At 50.1% G+C, this 18,823-nt stretch overlaps 2 protein-coding genes across 2 annotated transcripts in view; both read right to left on the bottom strand.

Moving 5' to 3' along the window:
• Positions 1-1,192: 1,192 nt before the first annotated feature.
• The window catches only part of LOC142004666 (Fc receptor-like protein 5), a 40,328-nt gene continuing 22,697 nt past the window's right edge, over positions 1,193-18,823 (bottom strand). The window contains exon 7 of the mRNA XM_074982300.1: positions 1,193-1,332. Coding sequence (XP_074838401.1) covers positions 1,322-1,332 — 11 coding nt within the window. The 3' untranslated portion in view covers positions 1,193-1,321. The remainder of the gene's footprint in view (positions 1,333-18,823) is intronic.
• LOC142004664 (Fc receptor-like protein 5) lies at positions 3,355-18,707 on the bottom strand. The gene is made up of 8 exons (XM_074982296.1): positions 18,451-18,707; positions 18,281-18,319; positions 16,720-17,013; positions 14,982-15,269; positions 14,216-14,503; positions 9,977-10,084; positions 6,522-6,643; positions 3,355-4,816 (listed from the first exon to the last, which is right to left on the bottom strand). The coding sequence occupies exons 1-8, from the start codon at positions 18,479-18,481 to the stop codon at positions 4,685-4,687; spliced, it is 1,302 nt and encodes a 433-aa protein (XP_074838397.1). The 5' UTR covers positions 18,482-18,707; the 3' UTR covers positions 3,355-4,684.

Here is an 18,823-nt window from a genome sequence, read left to right as displayed (position 1 = left end):
CCACCTCAAGCCTCTCAGCCAGTATAGAAGACATGGTTCTCTTCAGGGGACACCAGCCAGGCCAAAGTCTGGAGAGAGGCCAGGACACAAGAGCAGACTGGGGAGGAGAGCTCGGGGGAGCAGACGGGGATGCAGAGGGGTTGTGGTGCAAGGAGAGGTGAGGAACAAGGAAGGTCATTTACCCAGCCGAGGCAGAAGGAGATTAGCTCCATGCTGAGCTGGTAGCTCTGTACAGAAGGAAATTTGCACCATGCTGAGCTAGTCACACCCAGCTGGGAACTGGTTTCTCAGCTCAACCCACTACCCCAGCTGGGTACAGGAAGAAGGATGAGCCCCTCCCTTCTCATGCAAGTAGAGGAAGCCACAGCCACTCTGTGGAGGAAGTCACAGCTGCTCTGCTGGGAGGCTGGAACGGCAACAGCATCTCCCATCGGGTGTCACTGAAAACAGTTGCCCACATTGTGGCACCTTTTCTATGCTTGGCTCTGCCTGTTGTAACTGAACCAAGGCTGGTAGGCAGGGCTGGAGGAGCAGCCCCTGGGGCGATGGGTTGTCCTACAGTGCCCCACTGTCTCAACTGGTGTCCTGGAGTATCCCTTAAGTTACGCCGATTACAGCCATTGAGAAACAGGCCCCCTGGACTCCATATTTAGATGCATTTGCTTTCTACATGGCCTGCTCCTTTACCTTCAATCCAAACATAGTGGTGATCCTTTCCCCTAAATGGCTTAAGGCCACAGGTCCTGATGTCTGGATAGACAGTGAGAACCAGGCCTAACGTCGGCCTGAACTTGTGGTTGGTTCTATCCTGAGATGTCACTGGTGACTGATGTGCTGTCCTGGATCACTTGTAACACCCTTACTGCGGCGTCAGAGTCCCTTTCAGCTCTCCAGAACATTTTACCACCTACACACAGTAGTGATAATGGTCACTGAGACCAAATATAAAAGCATATTTAGGTTGTTATGGAGCCTGAGACACCAGCCTTTTAATTGGTACCATAGATAGTACCATGGTACAATTAACTGGTACCACACAACCTATACCAACGTCAAAACCTGTAGACAGTCCTGTGATAAAATTATAAGTAGTTTATTGACTAGGGAAAAGGCAGAAGAGAGTTATCTGCAAGTTAAAAACACAAGCATATACAAACCAGAGTTGCCATCTAAGCAGAAAGAGGGACGGAGCTGTAGCAATCTGTCTGTTCAAAGGTTGTTTGTAGGGAGACCCAGAAATCAGCTGTGGAGATCCTCTGTCTTCAGCTCAGACGCTTCGGAGTCCAAACAGCCAAAAAGAGGTGGTTCTTCTCGGAGACTTTTATTCTTTTGCTAAGTGCCCAAGAGGATGGGAAAAGTTCACAAACAGGTCTAGTTCATGGGCCAAGGAAGCAATCGACCAAGTGTTTTGTCCATTTTTATATATGGAGATTTACATCTCATAGAACTGGAAGGGACCTTGGGAGCTCATCAAGTCCATTCCTGTGCCCTCTTGGCAGTACCAAAGACAACTGGCTCTCAGCTAAGCCTGTAAAGGACACTACTCTGATGGGACACTGTCATTTTTCTAGGTTCTTCTTTAGCTGGGCGGGAAATAACCTCCCTTGTGGCAAACTCATATCTCATACTTAGTCATGCTTCTCTAACGACTGTGTAGGCAGTTCCCGTTTCAGAGCAAATGCTTAAAGATCAACCCCTTCACATGGAGTACGGCCATTATCGCACGCATGAATGCTGGCGGAAACATACAAGTGTTTTGTACCTTCTAAATACTAAGGACTTTCTTCTAAGTCAAATACTGATATCGAGCAAAGCTAAATCCCAGGTGACCTATCCCATGTTGCATGTGACGAAGTGGGCCTTTCTGGGACACAAGCCAAGTCAAAGTCTGAAGAGAGGCTGGAAGAGAAGAGCACAGAGGGGATGACAGCTCTGGGGAGCAGATGGGGATGCAGAGGGGTTGCGGTGCAGGAAGAGGGGAGTCTGCAGACAGACAGACACAGAGGTGGGGGGGGCCCAGGCAGGTCATTTACCCAGCAGAGGCAGAAGGAGATTAGCTCCATGCTGAGCTGGTAGCTCTGTACAGAAGGAAATTAGCACCATGCTGAGCTAGTCACACCAGGCTGGGAACTGGTTTCTCAGCTCAACCAACAACCCCAGTGGGGTACAGGAATCAGGATGAGCCCCTCCCCTCTCGTGCAAGCAAAGGAAGTCACAGCCACTCCGCTGGGAGGTTGGAAAGGCAACAGCATCTCCCATTGGCTGGGGCTGAGAACAGCTGCCCACATTATGACACCTTTTCCATGCTTGGCTCTGCCTGTTGTAACTGAACAAAGGGCTGGTGGGTACAGCTGGAGGAGCTGGTGCAGCAGTGTCTCAACTGGTGTATTGGAGTCTCCCTCAAGTTACACCGATTACAACCATCAAGGATCAGGCCCCATTGACTCCAAAGCCCCTACAGCCCATTCATCCCAGCTGGGATCTGCCCCACTGACTCCAATGGAGTTACAGCCCCTTCAGACCAGCTGAGATCTGCCCCATTGACTACGATGGACTTACAGCCCATTCAGCACATCTGGCATCTGTCCCTTTGACTCCAAAGGCCCTACAGCCCATTCAGCTGAGCTGGGATCTCCCCACTGACTCCTATTGAGCTACAGCCCATTCATCCCAGCGGGGATTTGCTCATTGACTCCAAAGGACCGACAGTCCCTTCACCCCTGCTGAGATCATCGCCCATTGACTTCACAGGAGCAACAGCCTGTTCACCCCAGCTGGGATCTGCCCCATTGACTCCAAATTGGTCCTCAGAGTCCTCCCCGCCCCCCCAACTCCAAAACAGCTGCGAGTTTTTGAACAAGCAGACTCACAACAGCACAGAATTCTACTTTCTTCTACCGGGTGTGCGCCCTCTCCGCTTTCACTTCCCTTTGCTTTCCACGCTGTCTGCTCCGTTACCTTCGCTGCAAATGTACAGCAGTGGCCTTTCCTCTTAGTGGCTTAAGGCCATAGGTCCTGACTTCTGGGTAGACAGTCAAAAACGGGACACGTGTCGGCCTGAACTTCTGGTTGGTTCTATCCTGAGATTTGACTGGTGAACAATGTGGTATCCTGGATCACTCGTGACAACCTTACTGTGGAGCCAGGGAGCATCCCTTTCAGCTCTCCAGGTCATTTTGCCACCCAAACATACTAGTGATGATAAACACTGAGACCAAAAAATAGCAGCATATTTAGGTTGTTTTGGGTCCTCAGACACCAACCATTTAATTGGTACCAAAGATGGGACCAAGGTATCATCATTTGGTAGCACAGAACCTACACCAAGGTAACACCTGTAGCCAGTCATGGGATAAAGTTTCAAGATGTTTATTGGTTAGGGAAAAGGAAGGAGAGAGTTATCTGCAAGCTAAAACACATAAGCATATAGAAACCAGAGTTGCCATCTAAGCCCAAAGTGTAACAGAGCTGTAGCAATTGTTCCATTCCAAGGTTGTTTGTAGGCAGACCCAGAGAGCCTTGGATCTTGAGCCCTTCAGAGTCCTAATAGCCAAGAAGAGGTTCTTCTTCTCAGGGACTTTTAATCTCTCTGCCCAGAGATCAAAAGGATATGACAAGACATCATAAGCCGAGGAAGCAATCAACTGTTTTATCCTCTGATGGTGCACAGTCATTTCTCTCAGTCCTTCTTTAGCTGGGCAGGAAATTACCTCCCCTGTGGCAACCTCGTAACTGACACTTGGTCATGCTTCTCTCCTGACTGTGTAGGCATCAACCCTTTAACATGGAGTACAGCCATGATTGGCTAGATCGTTGCAGGCAGAGACATACAAGAGTATAGCACCTTCTAAATACTAAAGATTTTCTTGTAAGTTTAATATCTATATCAAGCAAAGCTAAAACCCAGGTGACCTGTTACATGTTGCCTCTGATGAAGTGGGTCTTTGCCCACCAAAGCTCCAAAATATCTGTTTGTCTACAAGGCGCCACAGGACTTCTCATTGGTTTTTCCAGGTGACCTAGGCTGCGTCGCAACTAACCAGGAAGCTTGACCCACTCAGGGTTGAGCTTCCAGGGTTTGATTTCATGATAAGGACATGATATTGACCTCTTAGGGGTTTGCAGGCGACCCTCATATGTCTCATGAGAAACTCTCCCATTGACCTTCTTTGGTAAGAATGGCCACGTAAGCGGAGCATAGACACATTGATCCTAGCTACCCAATCACTGTAGCTAGAATTGCATGTCTGCAGTCAACTTACTTTGTCTAGTGTAGACATAGCTCTTGCCTTATCTCCAGCTATGAAGCTGTTCATTCTCAGCCAATACCTGCAGTCAGGACAAGAGTGTCACACAGGCCATGCTATGTTTCTTGTCTCAGTTATTTTGACCCATTTGTGTTGGACTGGCTTGGTTATCAACTGCTTTCATAGCATATTTCCAGCATACAGACATAAAACCTTTCTCCATGCCTCTACCTACGTCACAAAGTGATATCCATGACCGGGGGGGTCAACCCTTTTTATATGATACCTGACCAGATGCTGGGTGGCTACACATTCTGGAAACAATGAGCATACAGGGCCTGGTGGGGTATAATGGGATATGGATACAGATGTGCAGAGAAGGAGGAGAGACGGAGGGAGGTGTAGAGCGGGTTTTTTCCTCCTTATTTAGTCGCCGTCTAGTTTTGCTTTCTCGCCACCTCACTATACAGCACATGATCCTGTGCAGCAGGCTTGGCTTTCTCTTTTGATGCGGTTCTATGACCATCCAACACTGACATGTTTATGGTGGCGTAAGTGACCGCTGAGCCCTGGTGAGGGAAGACAAAGAACGGGTGAGGAGGAGAGATGGATGGAAGTTAGATAGTTGGAAGATGGTGTGGAGAATTAACCTACCAGATTGGTGGTCACAAAGTAAGCTGAGGACAAGATTAAAGTGATCACTAAAAATTGAAGAGCTGCCCCAAAATCGGGAAAGGGAAATTCAGGTCATTCACTCAATGAAAAAGTAATGGCAGCTCTACAAAACTGGATACTAGTGAGGTGGAGACTCCTATGTTAGACCATCAGCATAATTATCCTTCTCTTTTTGGAACTGGTGAGGACTCAGATGGATCTCTGCGTCCAGGTCTGGGCTTCACACTTTCAGAAGAATGTGGACAGACTGAACAGAATCCAGAGCAAAGCAACCAAAACAGTCAGATGATTAAAAAATCTGACCTAGGAGGAGAGGGTGAACAAGTGGGGCATGTTCAGACTGGAAACGAGAAAGCTGCAGACATGATAACTATCTACTAATAGAGCAACGAAGGGTCCTGTGGCACCTTATAGACTAACAGAATTCTGTTAGTCTATAAGGTGCCACAGGACCCTTCGTTGCTCTACAGATCCAGACTAACACGGCTACCCCTCTGATACTATCTACTAATAGAAAATAATAGATAGGATGGGTATCAGATATTCTCCATGTCCACTGAAGATAGGACAAGATGGAAAGAAATTAGACAGACATTTAGGTAAGATATAAAGATAAATTTTAGTGAGTGTTAGTAAACTCCAAAACACCTGATCTAGAGGTGCTGAGGAATGCTAGTCATTAGTGGGGGTGGGGGGGTTTAAGAAGAGTTTGACAGAAATATATAGGGACAATATAAAATCATAAACACTAGAACTGGAAGGGACCTCAAGAGGTCAAGTCCAGTCCCTTGTCCTCATGGCAAGACCAAGTATCATCTATATCATTCCTGTTAGATATTTACCGAGGCTGTTCGTAAACATCTCCAATGTTTAATCATCCTGACAGAACATTTTTTTCCTAATGCCTGACCTAAACTTCCCATTCTGCAGTTGTCATGTCTTCAGAGGGTCCTAGCTCCCATTGCTCCTTGTCCTATCTTCAGGGGTTAAGGAGAACAATTTTTCTCACTCCTCTTGAAACACACTTTGAAACCCTTGAGAGCTGCTATCATGTTACCTTGCAGCCTTCTCTTTTCAAAACTAAACAAACTCAGTTCTTTTCATGTTCCCTTATAGGACATATTTTCTAGACCTTTAATCATTTTAGTTGCTCCTTTCCAGACCTTCTCCAGTTTCTCCACACCTTAGCTATGCCCAGAACTGGATGCAGTAATTCCTCTGAGTCCTAATCAGCTCAGGTGACCAGTTCTCAGTCCTATCCTACCTCCTAAGTGAATAACCCCTGTTCAGCATTCCCTGGCTGTTATCTGTCTGTCTGTAATAAAGTCCAGCCAACCACTCATGAGTGTTCCTTCCCAGCCAAGCATACCACATAAGGTATTACCGGGGTGTCCTTGAGGTTCTGAGAGAGGGATCTGACTAGCTCTGTCGATGGTGCTCTCAGTTCCCCTCTTTGGCTTGGCCACAGCACTTGGACCTGTCCATCGTGCTGCTGGTCTCCAAGTCAGTATTTAGACCTGCCTGGTTTGAACTCCTGTGAACTACTGCATTGGACTGTGCTGAGGAATGACGCTTAGCTTCGCAATCCATTCCCATTACCTTCTCCAGCCGCTGTCCTCCAGCACCAGTGGGATCTGTTCCCTTTTTATTAGGATCAGGAGTCTGTTTCCTGGTGCGTTTTCTGGGCTCCGATCCCTCGGTGCTTTGATCAGGCTTTGGATCTGTGACGGAACCAGATGAAAATGGAGATTAAGTGGTGGTAACTCTCAAGAAGAAGCGTCTTACTGTAATGTGCGATCTGGAGGAAGAAGTTAAAATGTGTTTTGATTTCAGCAAGTGTGTGATGATGCGGCTTCTACCAGGTTATAGGTTGAAAACAGCAAAGCTCAAAGTTTCTCTGTATTTATTCAGGTTTATATTTCCCCAGCCCACAGACATGAAAATATCTCTAGGTTCTGAATTGGTTTATCCCTCACTTGATTTTAACCATAACCACAAAAAAAATCTTTGTGCTTCTGCCTAATTGTAGTCATAACAGTATCAACTAACCCTAACCACCCGAGCTCTTCCCTGAGATACGGGGAAACCCAGGTTACATTCCCCCATTTCCTGTGTGGTAAGTGACACCACCGGAGTTAAGAACCGAAATGCCGTTAAAATTCTGGCCCCGTCACCTCACCTTTCAACATGTGACTTGGGGATATCTGTCTTTCCCCATCTTCTTGGGAGAATAAACCTAAGGAAGATTGTGAGGTGATGAGGTACTGTGGTAAGGATGGGGACGAAAATAGCTTCAATGTACAATATGTAGTCTCTGGCTGCAACCAAGCTAATTAGCAACTTAGACTGCAGTTGTACAGCATGGACCTTCCTTCATTCAACTGAGCCATCGATCAACAGCTCTCATCTTCTAAGTCACCACAGGTGCGTGACTAAACCAATTCTTGATCAGCAGAGCTGATTGGAGATGTCACATTAAAAAAACAACTGTGGACACTGTACATTCTTTTCAGGTCCTACACTTTCCCTGTAGTGCCTGGATACACTGACTTTCTAAGCTATTAAGAGTAGACACAATGATTTGACACTAGGACAATCTATCACTCAGAGATATCCTGCATGACTTCACATTGGCCTTTCAGATGTTCTACTGACAACTGAAAGAGCACTTTCCATGAGCAAGCTGGCCACAGAAGACCTTCTTTGGTATCCAAGTATCATCCATACTCATTACATGACCAATCCAGCAAAATTGTTTGTTCATAAGCATTGCTTCCATGTCAAGGACACCACAGAGCTTAAGAATCTCCATGTTAGGAGTCAAGTATCGCGGGGGTAGTCTGGATCTGTAACAGCAACGAAGGGTCCTGTGGCACCTGGTAGACTAACAGAAAGGTTTTGAGCATGAGTTTTTGTGAGCACAGACTCACTTCATCAGATGCATGTTAGGAGTGTTGTCCCACTACTTCAGGTAGGGGAGCTTCCTCAGACAATGCATATGGAACCGACTGAATTTCAAGAGAAAGCGGCGATATATTATCCATGACTCTAAGCCTGGAAAATGGAGTGGTACAGCGTGGAACTAGGTGCTCGCTTATTCTAAACCCTGTCCTAGGCTTACCACCCATCTTAGCACTAAGGGATTCATTCTTGTTCTGAGTAAAATGAAGGCAGCTCATATCCAACAGTTAAACGCTCTGATCTCCAGACCCAGTTCCACCCAAACTACAGACCTAGTGTCTGCACCAGTTTACAGTTCATTGGTCTAATTTCAACTCTGACCTCTGTCTTGCAGAAGTGAGCTAAAGGAGGTGTTCATAAAAGGCTCGTGATTTGCTGGTTGAGTTTTTGCTATTTAGATGTGTGTGTCATGTTGGTCTTTGAATTTATGAGTAGTGGCCATTGCAACAAAGCTCCTCCTCTAGCATGGTGGGTTGACATGTTTTCGTGCATCCTTTGCCTTGGATGCTGTGATAGAGTGTATCTACCCCGCAATGAGCAGGGGGTGAGGGCCAGGCCTATTGGATGTAAAAGACCCCGGCCCCTGAGGCCCTGCTGGGTATGCTCTGGCTGTAGACCAGTGTAAAGGCTGGGGAAGCCTGGCAGTAGGGGACGGCCAGGAGGAGGAAGGGAAATCATTATCGGCAGTGGTGGTCCTGGTCACCACCAGAGGAGAAGCCACCAGCCGGAGACAGCAAATCCCATCAGGAGTGGGGTAGGAAGTAGTCCAGGATGGGGGAACCGGGAAGGTACTCAGTGAGCTCAGTGTGTTGCCTGAGTGGACTGTGAGGCCCTATGTACTGGAGTTAGCCCCAAGAGCAATGAGGAGCCCTCGGGACCAAGGCATGGCAGGAGACCCTGCCAAGAGGCTCACAGCAGTCCTCAGGCTGGACACTGACTTGCTGTTTGGTGAGCCACTCTCATCATTGGCCAGCACAGAAATAAAAGAGAAGACCAAAGTCCATAGTCTCTGCTATCCCGTCAAGTGATTTGGCCAGGACAACCTTCCACCAATAGCCAACCTTCTCCTGGGCTGCATAGAAGAAGGGAGAATGGGTGGAGCCCAGGTGCGCTCTCTACTCCAGGCTCCAACCCAAGGACCTTGTGGTAACAGCTGCCTGTGAAGCATCAAATTTCAGCTGCCTGACAGTGATGATTCTGCTCTGACACCTCCTTGTGCTTGCTCCTCTCAGATTCTGCACAGCTCCTTTTCTCCTCCACTCCTCACACACACTGAGCCAACAGAAGAGCCTCTCTCATAACCCTTCTCAACTGGTTCTTCATTGGTTCCAGGTGTCCTGATTAGCCTGGCTGCCTTGAGTCTGCAAACTTCCTGATTGGCTCCAGTTGTTTTAACAGAATCAATCAGGGCAATTGGGCCTATCAGGTTCCTGCTGGTTCTGGATTAGCCCTTGCTAGTTTACAAAGGAAACAAAGACCTTTTTTTTTTTTAATCTACGGCTAATATATCTCCCCTCCACCACTCTTCTATACCTCTCTGGGCTGACCCTGTCATGCTGTATACTTGTCTTTCAAACATTGGATTCCAGGAGGCATCAACAGCCTATTATGAAAGGTCTACTGATCAAGTAAACTGAAGTACTTGCCTGACAGTGGGCCTTGGGTGATGCCAATCCACCTCTAATGAGCTTTTGGTGAATATTGACATTAGGATGAGAAGAATGGCTTCTCTCTGTAAATGACTTAGTAACATCTTTTCATAGAGAAGGACTATCCAGGGAACTACAGGCCGTTCAGCCACACCTCAATCCCGGGAAAAATCTGCTGTATCTCCAAGTTTCTTGGGCAGGACAAACACCTCCAGCAGTATCTGACCTTCTCCTGTGCTGGACAGGGGATGGGAGAAAGGGCGAGAGGCCTGATCTCTACCCCACTTGATGGCACCAAGTTTGGAATAAGACACGTAGAAATAATTTACACAATTATTTCCAAAAACTTTTAGATGTAGCCAAAAAGTTTAAGGAACATGGTTCTAGACCATACTGAGGGAGCAGTGGTCGCAGAGGTCACAGCTCTTTGCTGTTTTAACTCACCTCTTTTATTCTTCCTGAAGTAGAATATAAGAGTGGCCAGGACTCCACCCAGAAGCAAGCCACCTCCGAAAGCCGGCAATACAAATCGGTATGCAGAGTCTGGATGAGCTAGAGGAGAAGAAAAAGGAGGGAAGAGAACATAAGAACACCAGACAGACCTGGGACAAGGTGCAAGACCCACACAAGAATCTGCCCTTGCAACAAATTTCCTTTGACAATCCTTCATAGAATCACAAAAACCCAGGGCTGGAAGAGACTTCAAGAGGTCATCGAGTCCAGCCCCCTGTCCAAAGGAAGATCAACTAAATCGGCCCAGCCAGGACTTTGTCCAGGTGTGATTTAAATATCTCCAGGGATAGAAATTCCACCACCACTCTACATGAGCCATTCCACTGCTACACCACTCTCCTAGTGAAATAATCCTTCTGTGTGAAGTCCATGGCATGTTCTGTCTGTACCAGCCAACTCCTCCTTCCAGAGAAGGGATGGAAGATTGAGCTCTATGGTGCTGTCCTTGTGCCTTGGCTATGGAAGTAAAATTCCTTTGCAAGGGTGCCATATTGGAAGGGTTGGGGCAGAGTAAGTTCCAAGTATTGCGTCCACTTCTGGAGTATTGTGTCCAGTTCTGCCGCCCTGCCCCGCCCCGCCCAGAGAAAAGATATGGATGCATTGGAGGAGGTCTGGAGAGGGCAACCAAAATTCTCAGGCAGCAGTAGCATACAACCTACAAGGTGATGGATTTAGGTTATTTAATGGGCAAAAGAGAAGAATGAGGGGTAAGCTGGTAGCAGTCTTCCTGAAGTGGGGCTCTAAAGAGAATGGAGAGAGGTTGTTCTCAGTGGTGAAGGACAGCAAAACAAGGAGCAATGGTCTCAAAGGGCAGAGGAGAAGAAGGGACATTAGGAAAAAGTTTCTCTTGAAGGGTGATGAAGCACTGGAATGTGTGACCCAGAGAGGTGGTGAAATCTCCATCCTTAGAGGTTTTGAAGTCCCAGCTAGACAAGGTCCTGGCTGGGATGATTTAGTTGGGGTTGGTTCTGCTTTGGACAGGAGGCTGGACTCAGCGACCTCCCAAAGTCCCTTTCAGCCCTAAGAGTCTATGATTCTATGCTTCTTTTTCATCTTTCTGTTTCCCTGCCTATTATGGACTTGCCTGGGGACAGCTCTCCAACCATGGCAACAAGACAGGGAGCTGATTGAAGGTATTTGATCAGTCACACCTGTCCTGGAGATATTCCTGGTGATGTTCACAGCCTGGCTCTGGGGGGATGGGATCCACCTCCCTTTCACATTCTCCTCGTACGCACAGGTGAATTCCCTGGTGTTGCTGAGGTTGGCCAATGGGATGCTGAGCACAGAGACATTCACAGGGCTGTTGCTACGGTCAGTGGGGCTGCTCTCAGATCCCAGCTTCCCAGGGAAGCTCACTTCCCAGGGAAGCAACACTTCGCTGTCTCGTCCATGTCAAGTTTGGTCTCACCAGCCTGCTCCTCCTTCCAGTTTTATAGGGCTGGTCTAGTGTGAGTAGTGAGGGATACCTGTGTGTATGTGAGTGGCTCACAGAGGGTGGGAGGCTCCTGCTGAGTGTAACCTGGTGGCCAGGTGACGCCTCTGGACTGCAAACAGAGGAGAAGATGGAACCTGAGGGGTTTGAATTGGAACTGGGAGTTGGAAAGCAGTTAGACTGGGCTGGGCTTGGCTGGGAGGGAGCGAGACAAAGGAGGGGGCAAGGCCCCAGCTCCAAGGGACCCCCTTGGAGCCTCCTTTCCCCAGTGTGGATTGGACTGGTTGTCCGTGATTGCTGCACTGACGCTGTCAGGGATGACCTAGATGGAGTGGTTCTGGCCAAGAGGGCAGGAAACTGGACTCGATGACCTCTTGAGGTCCATTCCAGTCCTGGTGGTCTTGCATTCCATAATTTGGCTTGTTTAGTTTATTGAAGATACAACTGAGGGATGATTCGATGAACGTCCTGAAGAGGGGCTTTAAAGAGGATGCAGAGAGGCCGTTCTCCTTTGTGATGGATGGTCTCAAGTTACAGAGAAGTAGGTAAAGTTTGAATATTAGGAAAAACTATTTCCCCAGGAACAGGAGGAATCACTGGAATGGGTGACCTACAGAGATGGTGAAATCTCCATTCCTGGGGGTTTTGAAGTCCCAGCTTGACAAGGTCCTGGCTGGGATGAGTTAGTTGGGGTTGGTCCTGCGTTGGGCAGGGGGCTGGACTCAATGATCCCCCGAAGTCCCTTTCAGCCCTAAGAGTCTATGATTCTATGCTTCTTTTTCATCTTTCTGTTCACCGCCTATCATGGACTTGCCTAGGGACAGTTCTCCAACCATGGGAGCAAGACAGGGAGCTGACTGAAGGAATTAAATCAGTCTCACTTGTCCTGGAAACTTTCCTGGTGATGTTCACAGCTTGGCTCTGGGGGGATGGGATCCACCTCTCTTTCACATTCTCCTTCTACCCACAGGTGAATTCCCCGGTGTTGCTGAGATTCGCCAATGGGATGTTGACCGCAGAGACACTCACAGATCTGATGCTGGGGTATGTGGGGCTCATCTTAGACCCCAGCTCCCCAGGGAAGTTCTCTCTATCCTTGTAGAAGTGAAACTTCTGCTCACCAGTGTCACTGGTAACAGTGCAGGTGATGAGCAGGGGGAGCTCTTCACTCAGCTCTCTAAAGGAGGGATACACACTCAGCACTCGTGGGGAAAGGGGACGTGAGAGGAGCAGCAAAGGGGAGGGGTCGGGATGAACAGGACAGTGGGGGAAAGGGAAATGACGCCCAGATTCCAGTTCACTCTTAGCTGACCTGAGCTCACAAAATGAGAGGGAACCAGGCTTGGGGTCAGGGCGGCTTCCTTCACATACAACATGCAGCTTGGAAGTGGGCTCAAAGGGTGGCCAAAATCTCCAGGACTTCTTTTCTTTTACCCCTCCATGTCTTATGCCCCACTGTCTCCCTGATGTCCTTGGACCCCTCTGCAGATAAGAAAGGCCCAGACCATCTGGAGAGGATACTCAGGGGTCCGGCTGCAATGCTATTGTCCCAGAGGAACGCGTGCAAGGTGGCCAAGTTTGGTGACCTGGTATGTATCCAAACTAATAGAGAAGAGATGGCTCTTCCCACATCCAACAGCTGCATAGCCCAGAGACCCCTGAACTGGTACAAAGCTGCTCTGAGATCAACCCCAGCTCACATCCATCACCCTCCCCCCAGCCCGAATTAGAGTGTACTGCTTTAGACCCCCCAGGAGCAGCCGAGTATAGGAGGGAGAGATGTTCTGCAGGGGGGTTCCTGGGGTGCACAGGACTCAGGGACAGGGCCAAGTGGCATCTGGAAAACAGAAGCCAGGCAGAGGCACAGAATGTTGCATTCCACAAGGATTTCTCAAAGGACCTGGAAGCTGAAGGACAGATGGTACCAGGCTGAATTTACTTCAGGGTTTGGAGGGAGATGGGGAATTTTCCCTGTTTCTGACAGCACCACCTGCACTGTGTCCATCTCTTAAACATCAGGGAACGGGACCTTCTGTGTGTTGAACCCACTGACTGGGCTGCGTTACGCAGGGCACAGCCGGGAAAAGGGTGGGTCGTCTCTGTCTCCTCTGTGAGCATCAGTCAGTCACTCCACCAGGACTGGGGACCCTTTTCAGAAAACAAATCCCTCCGTTGACAGAAAATATGTGACCTCTGGTCATCCCGACAAGGATGCTGAGAACCTCAGGACAGCACCATCCCCTCCAATACACTTATGTACAAGAGAACCCTGGTGGATTGGTGCTGACAAGGGGTTCTTTAAGACGCCATTAAGTGAGCCACACCCTGATAAAAATTATGAATGAAGCTGCTGGGCCAAGAGCTAAGAACTGGATCCCTGCCAGCTGGGATGATACCTCTGTGAGCTCCCCACACCATTCCCCACTCACTGCCAAATAATACTGCTCAGATTGATCCTTCCCGGCTGAGCACAGACAGAGAGGAGAGATGGTTGGTTGGTTTCATTACATATCCCCAAATATTAACCATTTCAAATGTTTCCATGGCGTTGGGAGCCACTGAACGTGAATGAAACAAGACTTCCCATAACATCAACCAGCAAGCAAAGTGGGCACTAGCCAAAGAAAGGGAGCTTAAAACTCACACTATCCTGTGCTGACCAAGTGAGATGTGTCTCTTCCCATCTATGGAGCAGAGATCCCTCACCAACGAGCCAGCAAGAGTTGGGAACTCACCTGGCCCTTCTCCCTCTGTCCTGTTTGATGATGTGTCTTGCCCACACTCCGTCTTCCAGGATTCACAGGTGTATTTTAGAACCTGTGGTATACACAGCTTAAGGGAGCGGGTGTAACAGTCCAGTGGTGAGGGGAGCTCCTTGGAAGGCATCTTTTGGCCATCCAAGAAGAACTGCATCACAGATATGTTTGGAGACCCCGCAGCCGAGCACGTTAGTGTGATGGTCTCTGCAGTGATGCTGACAGGCTGCTCTGGGGACGTGGTGAGCTGGGGACATGACAGGGGATCTGGAACAGACAAGACATTCAGGGGAGCAAATGGTTCCCACATGGGACACTACTGAAGCACAAGAAGAACTGTGGCCCATTGACACCGACTGGGATCTGCAACTTCCTCAGGCAATTTAGTCCAGTAAATAACCGCCAGGAAAGCCAGAACATTTCCCTCATGTCCAACCTAAACCTTCCTTCCTGCAATTCAAGTGCATTTCTTCTTCGCCTATTTTCAGAGGCCAAGGAGAATATTTTTTCCCCTTCCTCTTTCTAAACACCCTTTTAGGTACTCGAAAGCAGCGACCACATCCCCTCTCAGACTTCTCTTTTTCAAACTAAACAAACTCGGTTCTTTTACTCTTCTCTCCCAGCTCATATTTTCTAGACTTCTCTTCATTTTAGTTGTTCTTCTTTGGACCCTCTCAAATCTCCCTCTAAATTACATCACTGATCCTCATCATCGGCCAGCAAACAGCAGCAAACACGGTCTCACCTTTCAGAGCAATGAGGACCTTTTGGCTCCTCTCTGATGTGAACTCTTTCCCGTTCACACTTCTCCTGTATTCACAGCTGTACTCTGCAGGGTGCTCCGTGTTCGACAGCTGGATGGAGGCTGTATAGCTGTGGGGACTCAGGCGGAATTCCTGGGTTGGCAGTGACTGTCCGTTCCTGAAGAACTGGACCCCAGACATGTCGGAAAACCCAGCATCTGAGCACGTCAGATTCATAGATTCCCCAGTGGTGTAGAGAAGCCGCTCTGGGGACACGGTGAGCTGAGGAGCTGGAAAACACAAGTGGGTCGGGGAGGAGATGGTTCCCACTTTAGAACTTGGTGACACAGAGGGAGGAAGAGGCAGTTCTGGGCAGAAGAGAGGGGGATCCTGGACACAGACTTCAGCCAGCCCCAGCTCAGTGCCCACGAGTCATGTTCCCCCAGGCCGTGCAAACACTGAGCACCAGAGATCTCACTGTTGGGAGCCCCAGTGGGCTCAGCATCCCCTGCTTGGTACCTGAGGGGGCAGCTCCCGCCCAGGGCGAGCTCAGCACACATGGCCAGGAGTGGGAGGGCTTGTGGAGCTGAGGCTGAGGATCACCCTGGCCTGGGCTTACAGCAGGTGGTGGCAACGTGCCTCACAGCACTAGACGCCCTCAGGGAACCTCACGCACACCAGCTGGGGTCTCACGCCATTGACCCCAGCAGGGATCTGCTCACGCTGACCCCAGTGGAGATACACCTCATGGACCTCGGTCTAGCTGTACCACAGACTCCTTGGGGCCTTCGGTGAATCTCACCAGCTGGGATCTCTCGTTCTCTTTGATGACTCTGAGCGCAGCCCCCTGCTCCTGCAGCAGCTTTAGCAAGTTTTCAGCTAACACCTGCAAACTCTGCTGCAGCGCAGGGAGAGTTTGCAGAGGCGAGTGACAGGGCTGGGAGAGGGGACGATCCAAATCCCCAGTCCCTGACCCCGTGTGATGGGGACTGACCCTGCGCTGGCACACAGGGCGGTAACTGGAGCTGGGGAGCTTGTGGAATGAGAATCCCACAGGTCAGGCATCCCAGGGGCGTGTCAGGGCAATAGGCTGGTTGGGGAGGGACCCAGAAGGATCAAGCTTCAGTGTCAGGGTTGAGACCACAGGGGGTTGAGGCCACATAGGTCACCGAGGTCTCTGGAGGAACCAGGCAGGTGAGGAGCAGATGGTGCCAAGTTAATCTTATCTGGGATTCCAGAGGATAGAGACTTCTCCGTGGTTTACGCCCTGCACCCCTGTACCTCACTGAGCCCCAACTTGCACTGTGAGCACACGGTGCCCGACATGAGCAAGGCCTCTCTGTGTGGGGTCCCCTGGCTGGGCCGTGTGGCCCTGAGATCGTCAGAGGTGAAGGACAGGAGGTCTCTGTCTCAGCTCTGCCAATCAGCTGCTCAGTGCACTGGGGCTGAGGATCCCTTACAGGCCAAATCTGTGTCCTGGTTCAAGAGTTTGTTCTTATGGCACTTTCACCCCCGAGCACTGGCAGTGCCCAGACAGGTCCCCAGTGTTGTGAGCTTCCCCACAGCAGTGCCCTGCCAGGGTCCAGTCTTTCCAGCTCTGAGGGGACCTGCCGAGGCCGTCACAGAGTGTCTGAGATACGGGGGACAGTCTGGGCCAAAGCCGGGGGTGAAACTGGAGCCCTGGGGGGAGCTCACGTTCCCAGCGACTCTCCCTTGAAAGCAAAGAAAACAGGGGCTCACCTGCCAGTGCTACGGAAACAGAGCTGCTGTTCTCAGAGAAGGTCTGTCCATTGGATTCCCAGTACGCACAGGTGTAGGACCCAACAGTTCCCTTCTCCGCTAGGAGCTCCAGCATCTGTGGTACAGTTTCATCCTCCGGGACCCTTATGGGGCTCCCCTGCCCTCTCTGAGAGAAGAATCTGTATTCTTTAGCATCTCTCCCCGCAGGAGCTTGGCAGGTGAGTTCAACCTTCTCCCCTGGGGCATACACAGTGTACTCACGGACTGGTGTTAGCGTAGGGGCCGGCAGGAGACCTAGAACAGAGGCAGAGGGTGAGTGCAGAGGGAGAGGTCACAATGACACGGGAAGGTAAAAGACGGGAGAGATGAATCCTCGACAGACCTGAACACAGACCAGGTGCATCTCACGGCCTGGGGGAAATTCACTGAGGAGGTTTCTCTTCCAGCTCCCCACCTATGTGATTTCACACCCTATGCCACACCCTGCTCTGCCCAGATATCCCTCCATTCCCCCCAGTCTGCGGCTCCCCCCATCCCAAACACAGAGAAGAAGACAGGGCAGGTTGGGCCCAAACGGTGCCCAGCTGCTATTGAAGGAGATGGGAGTGCAGGAGAGGTTCTGCCTTCCTCAACGAAGGAGCTGAGCAGGAGCAGGGAGGTCCCTCTTCATGCATCCATAATGTTGGGATCTCCTCTCTCTCAATCCACGGGGAGCAGGTGGGGGCGTATTGCCCATGGGAGAGTCTCTCTCACCACTAGCCACCCCCAATTCCCACATGCTTTCTCTGGGGGGAAGAGCAGCGCAAAAAGAAGAGGGGCTGTGGATGGTTAAAGCCCAAGAACCCCAATCCCATCAGGGAATTCACCCCATGGTCTCCATTTGGGGAGAGAGAGAAGACAGGAGAGAACCCATCAGCACTTGCTAGAAGGGCAAAGAGAAATGATAAATGGGACTTCCTGGATCAGGGAAAAGGAGGGGAGAATTTTCTACTGACTAAATTTCCTCTGCTGAGCCTGAATACGATGTCCCATGGGGTGGTGCTGAGTCCCTGACCCATCCCCGAGTCCTCTGTGAGAGCCCAGTGACTAGGGACAGAGACACATTCTCCCACACATTGAGGGCCCCACACAGATGAGCCCCTGCCCAGAGATACTCAGCGTAGTGGGGAGGTGGGCGCTCAGTTTCCATGGTCTGCCCAGGCTCTTTCCTTAGGGTACAAAAGAGGGGTAACACTGATGGGCAGACGGATGCATGTTCTCTGTATGTCCATGGCTGGGACCCACCAAAGGAAAACCCCAATGAGCCGTCTCTTGTCTCTGCTCTTTCACCCCACCGATGTGACTCTGGGGAGGAGCTGCTGTTGCTGCAGCAGATTCCATGGGCGATTTTAGTGACCCAGGGCATGACAGGGGAGCACACCGGGTTCCCCCTTTCCTTGTAATTCCAAGCTTCACACTGGAAGAGGAAAGAAATCCCCAACTCCCTCACCAAGAACCTCCCTAAACTCCCAGCCACCCACACCACTGGGAGCATCTAAGCAAGGCCAGGAGACATCATTACCTGACGGGGACACCGGCCTGGGGAGACTCTGGAGAGAGGCTAAAAGAGAAGATAAAAAGGGTGTGAGAGTTGTGGGGTGAGGGTGGAGATGCAGATGGGGGTTGAGGGACTAGGATGGGGTTATCTCCAGACAGACACAAGGGAGTTGGGTGCTGAGGGAGCTCACTTACCCAGCAGACGCAGAAGAAACATGAGCGCCATGGTGAGCTGGTCACTCTAAGCTGGGAGCTGCGTTCTCAGCTCAGTCACAAGCTCCATCCAGACGCAGCCCCTCCCCAGTCACACTAGCAAGGGAAGTCACATCCTCAGGCGTGGTCACCACACAGCAGGGCGGCTGGACAGCCAGAAGCATCTTGCTGTGGGCAGAGCTCAGAAAAGATGTCCGCTTCCTTCCCGCTTTCTTAATATTTCGCTGGCTTTGCAATTGAATACAGCTCTGAGTTGGGCCAGTGAACCACCCCCTGGTCCACGATTGGTCCAGTGTCTCAGCTGGTGTAAAGGAACACCCCTGGAATTACACTTACCCACACCAATTGGGAGTTT

The sequence above is a fragment of the Carettochelys insculpta genome, chromosome 32 (genome assembly GCF_033958435.1).
Source record: "Carettochelys insculpta isolate YL-2023 chromosome 32, ASM3395843v1, whole genome shotgun sequence".
Taxonomy (NCBI): Eukaryota; Metazoa; Chordata; order Testudines; family Carettochelyidae; genus Carettochelys; species Carettochelys insculpta.
The sequence above is the reverse complement of the archived record's forward strand: the minus strand, read 5'-3'. Positions and strand labels throughout refer to the sequence as shown.

Bases quoted from the DNA above. Each gene is read 5' to 3' on its own strand.
- LOC142004664 (XM_074982296.1), bottom strand. From the start codon at position 18,481: ATGGCGCTCATGTTTCTTCTGCGTCTGCTGG. The intron at 18,320-18,450 runs GTAAGTGAGCTC...CTTCTCTTTTAG, and splicing joins GTTTCTTCTGCGTCTGCTGG to CCTCTCTCCAGAGTCTCCCC. The intron at 14,504-14,981 runs GTGAGACCGTGT...TGTCTGTTCCAG, and splicing joins GGTCCTCATTGCTCTGAAAG to ATCCCCTGTCATGTCCCCAG.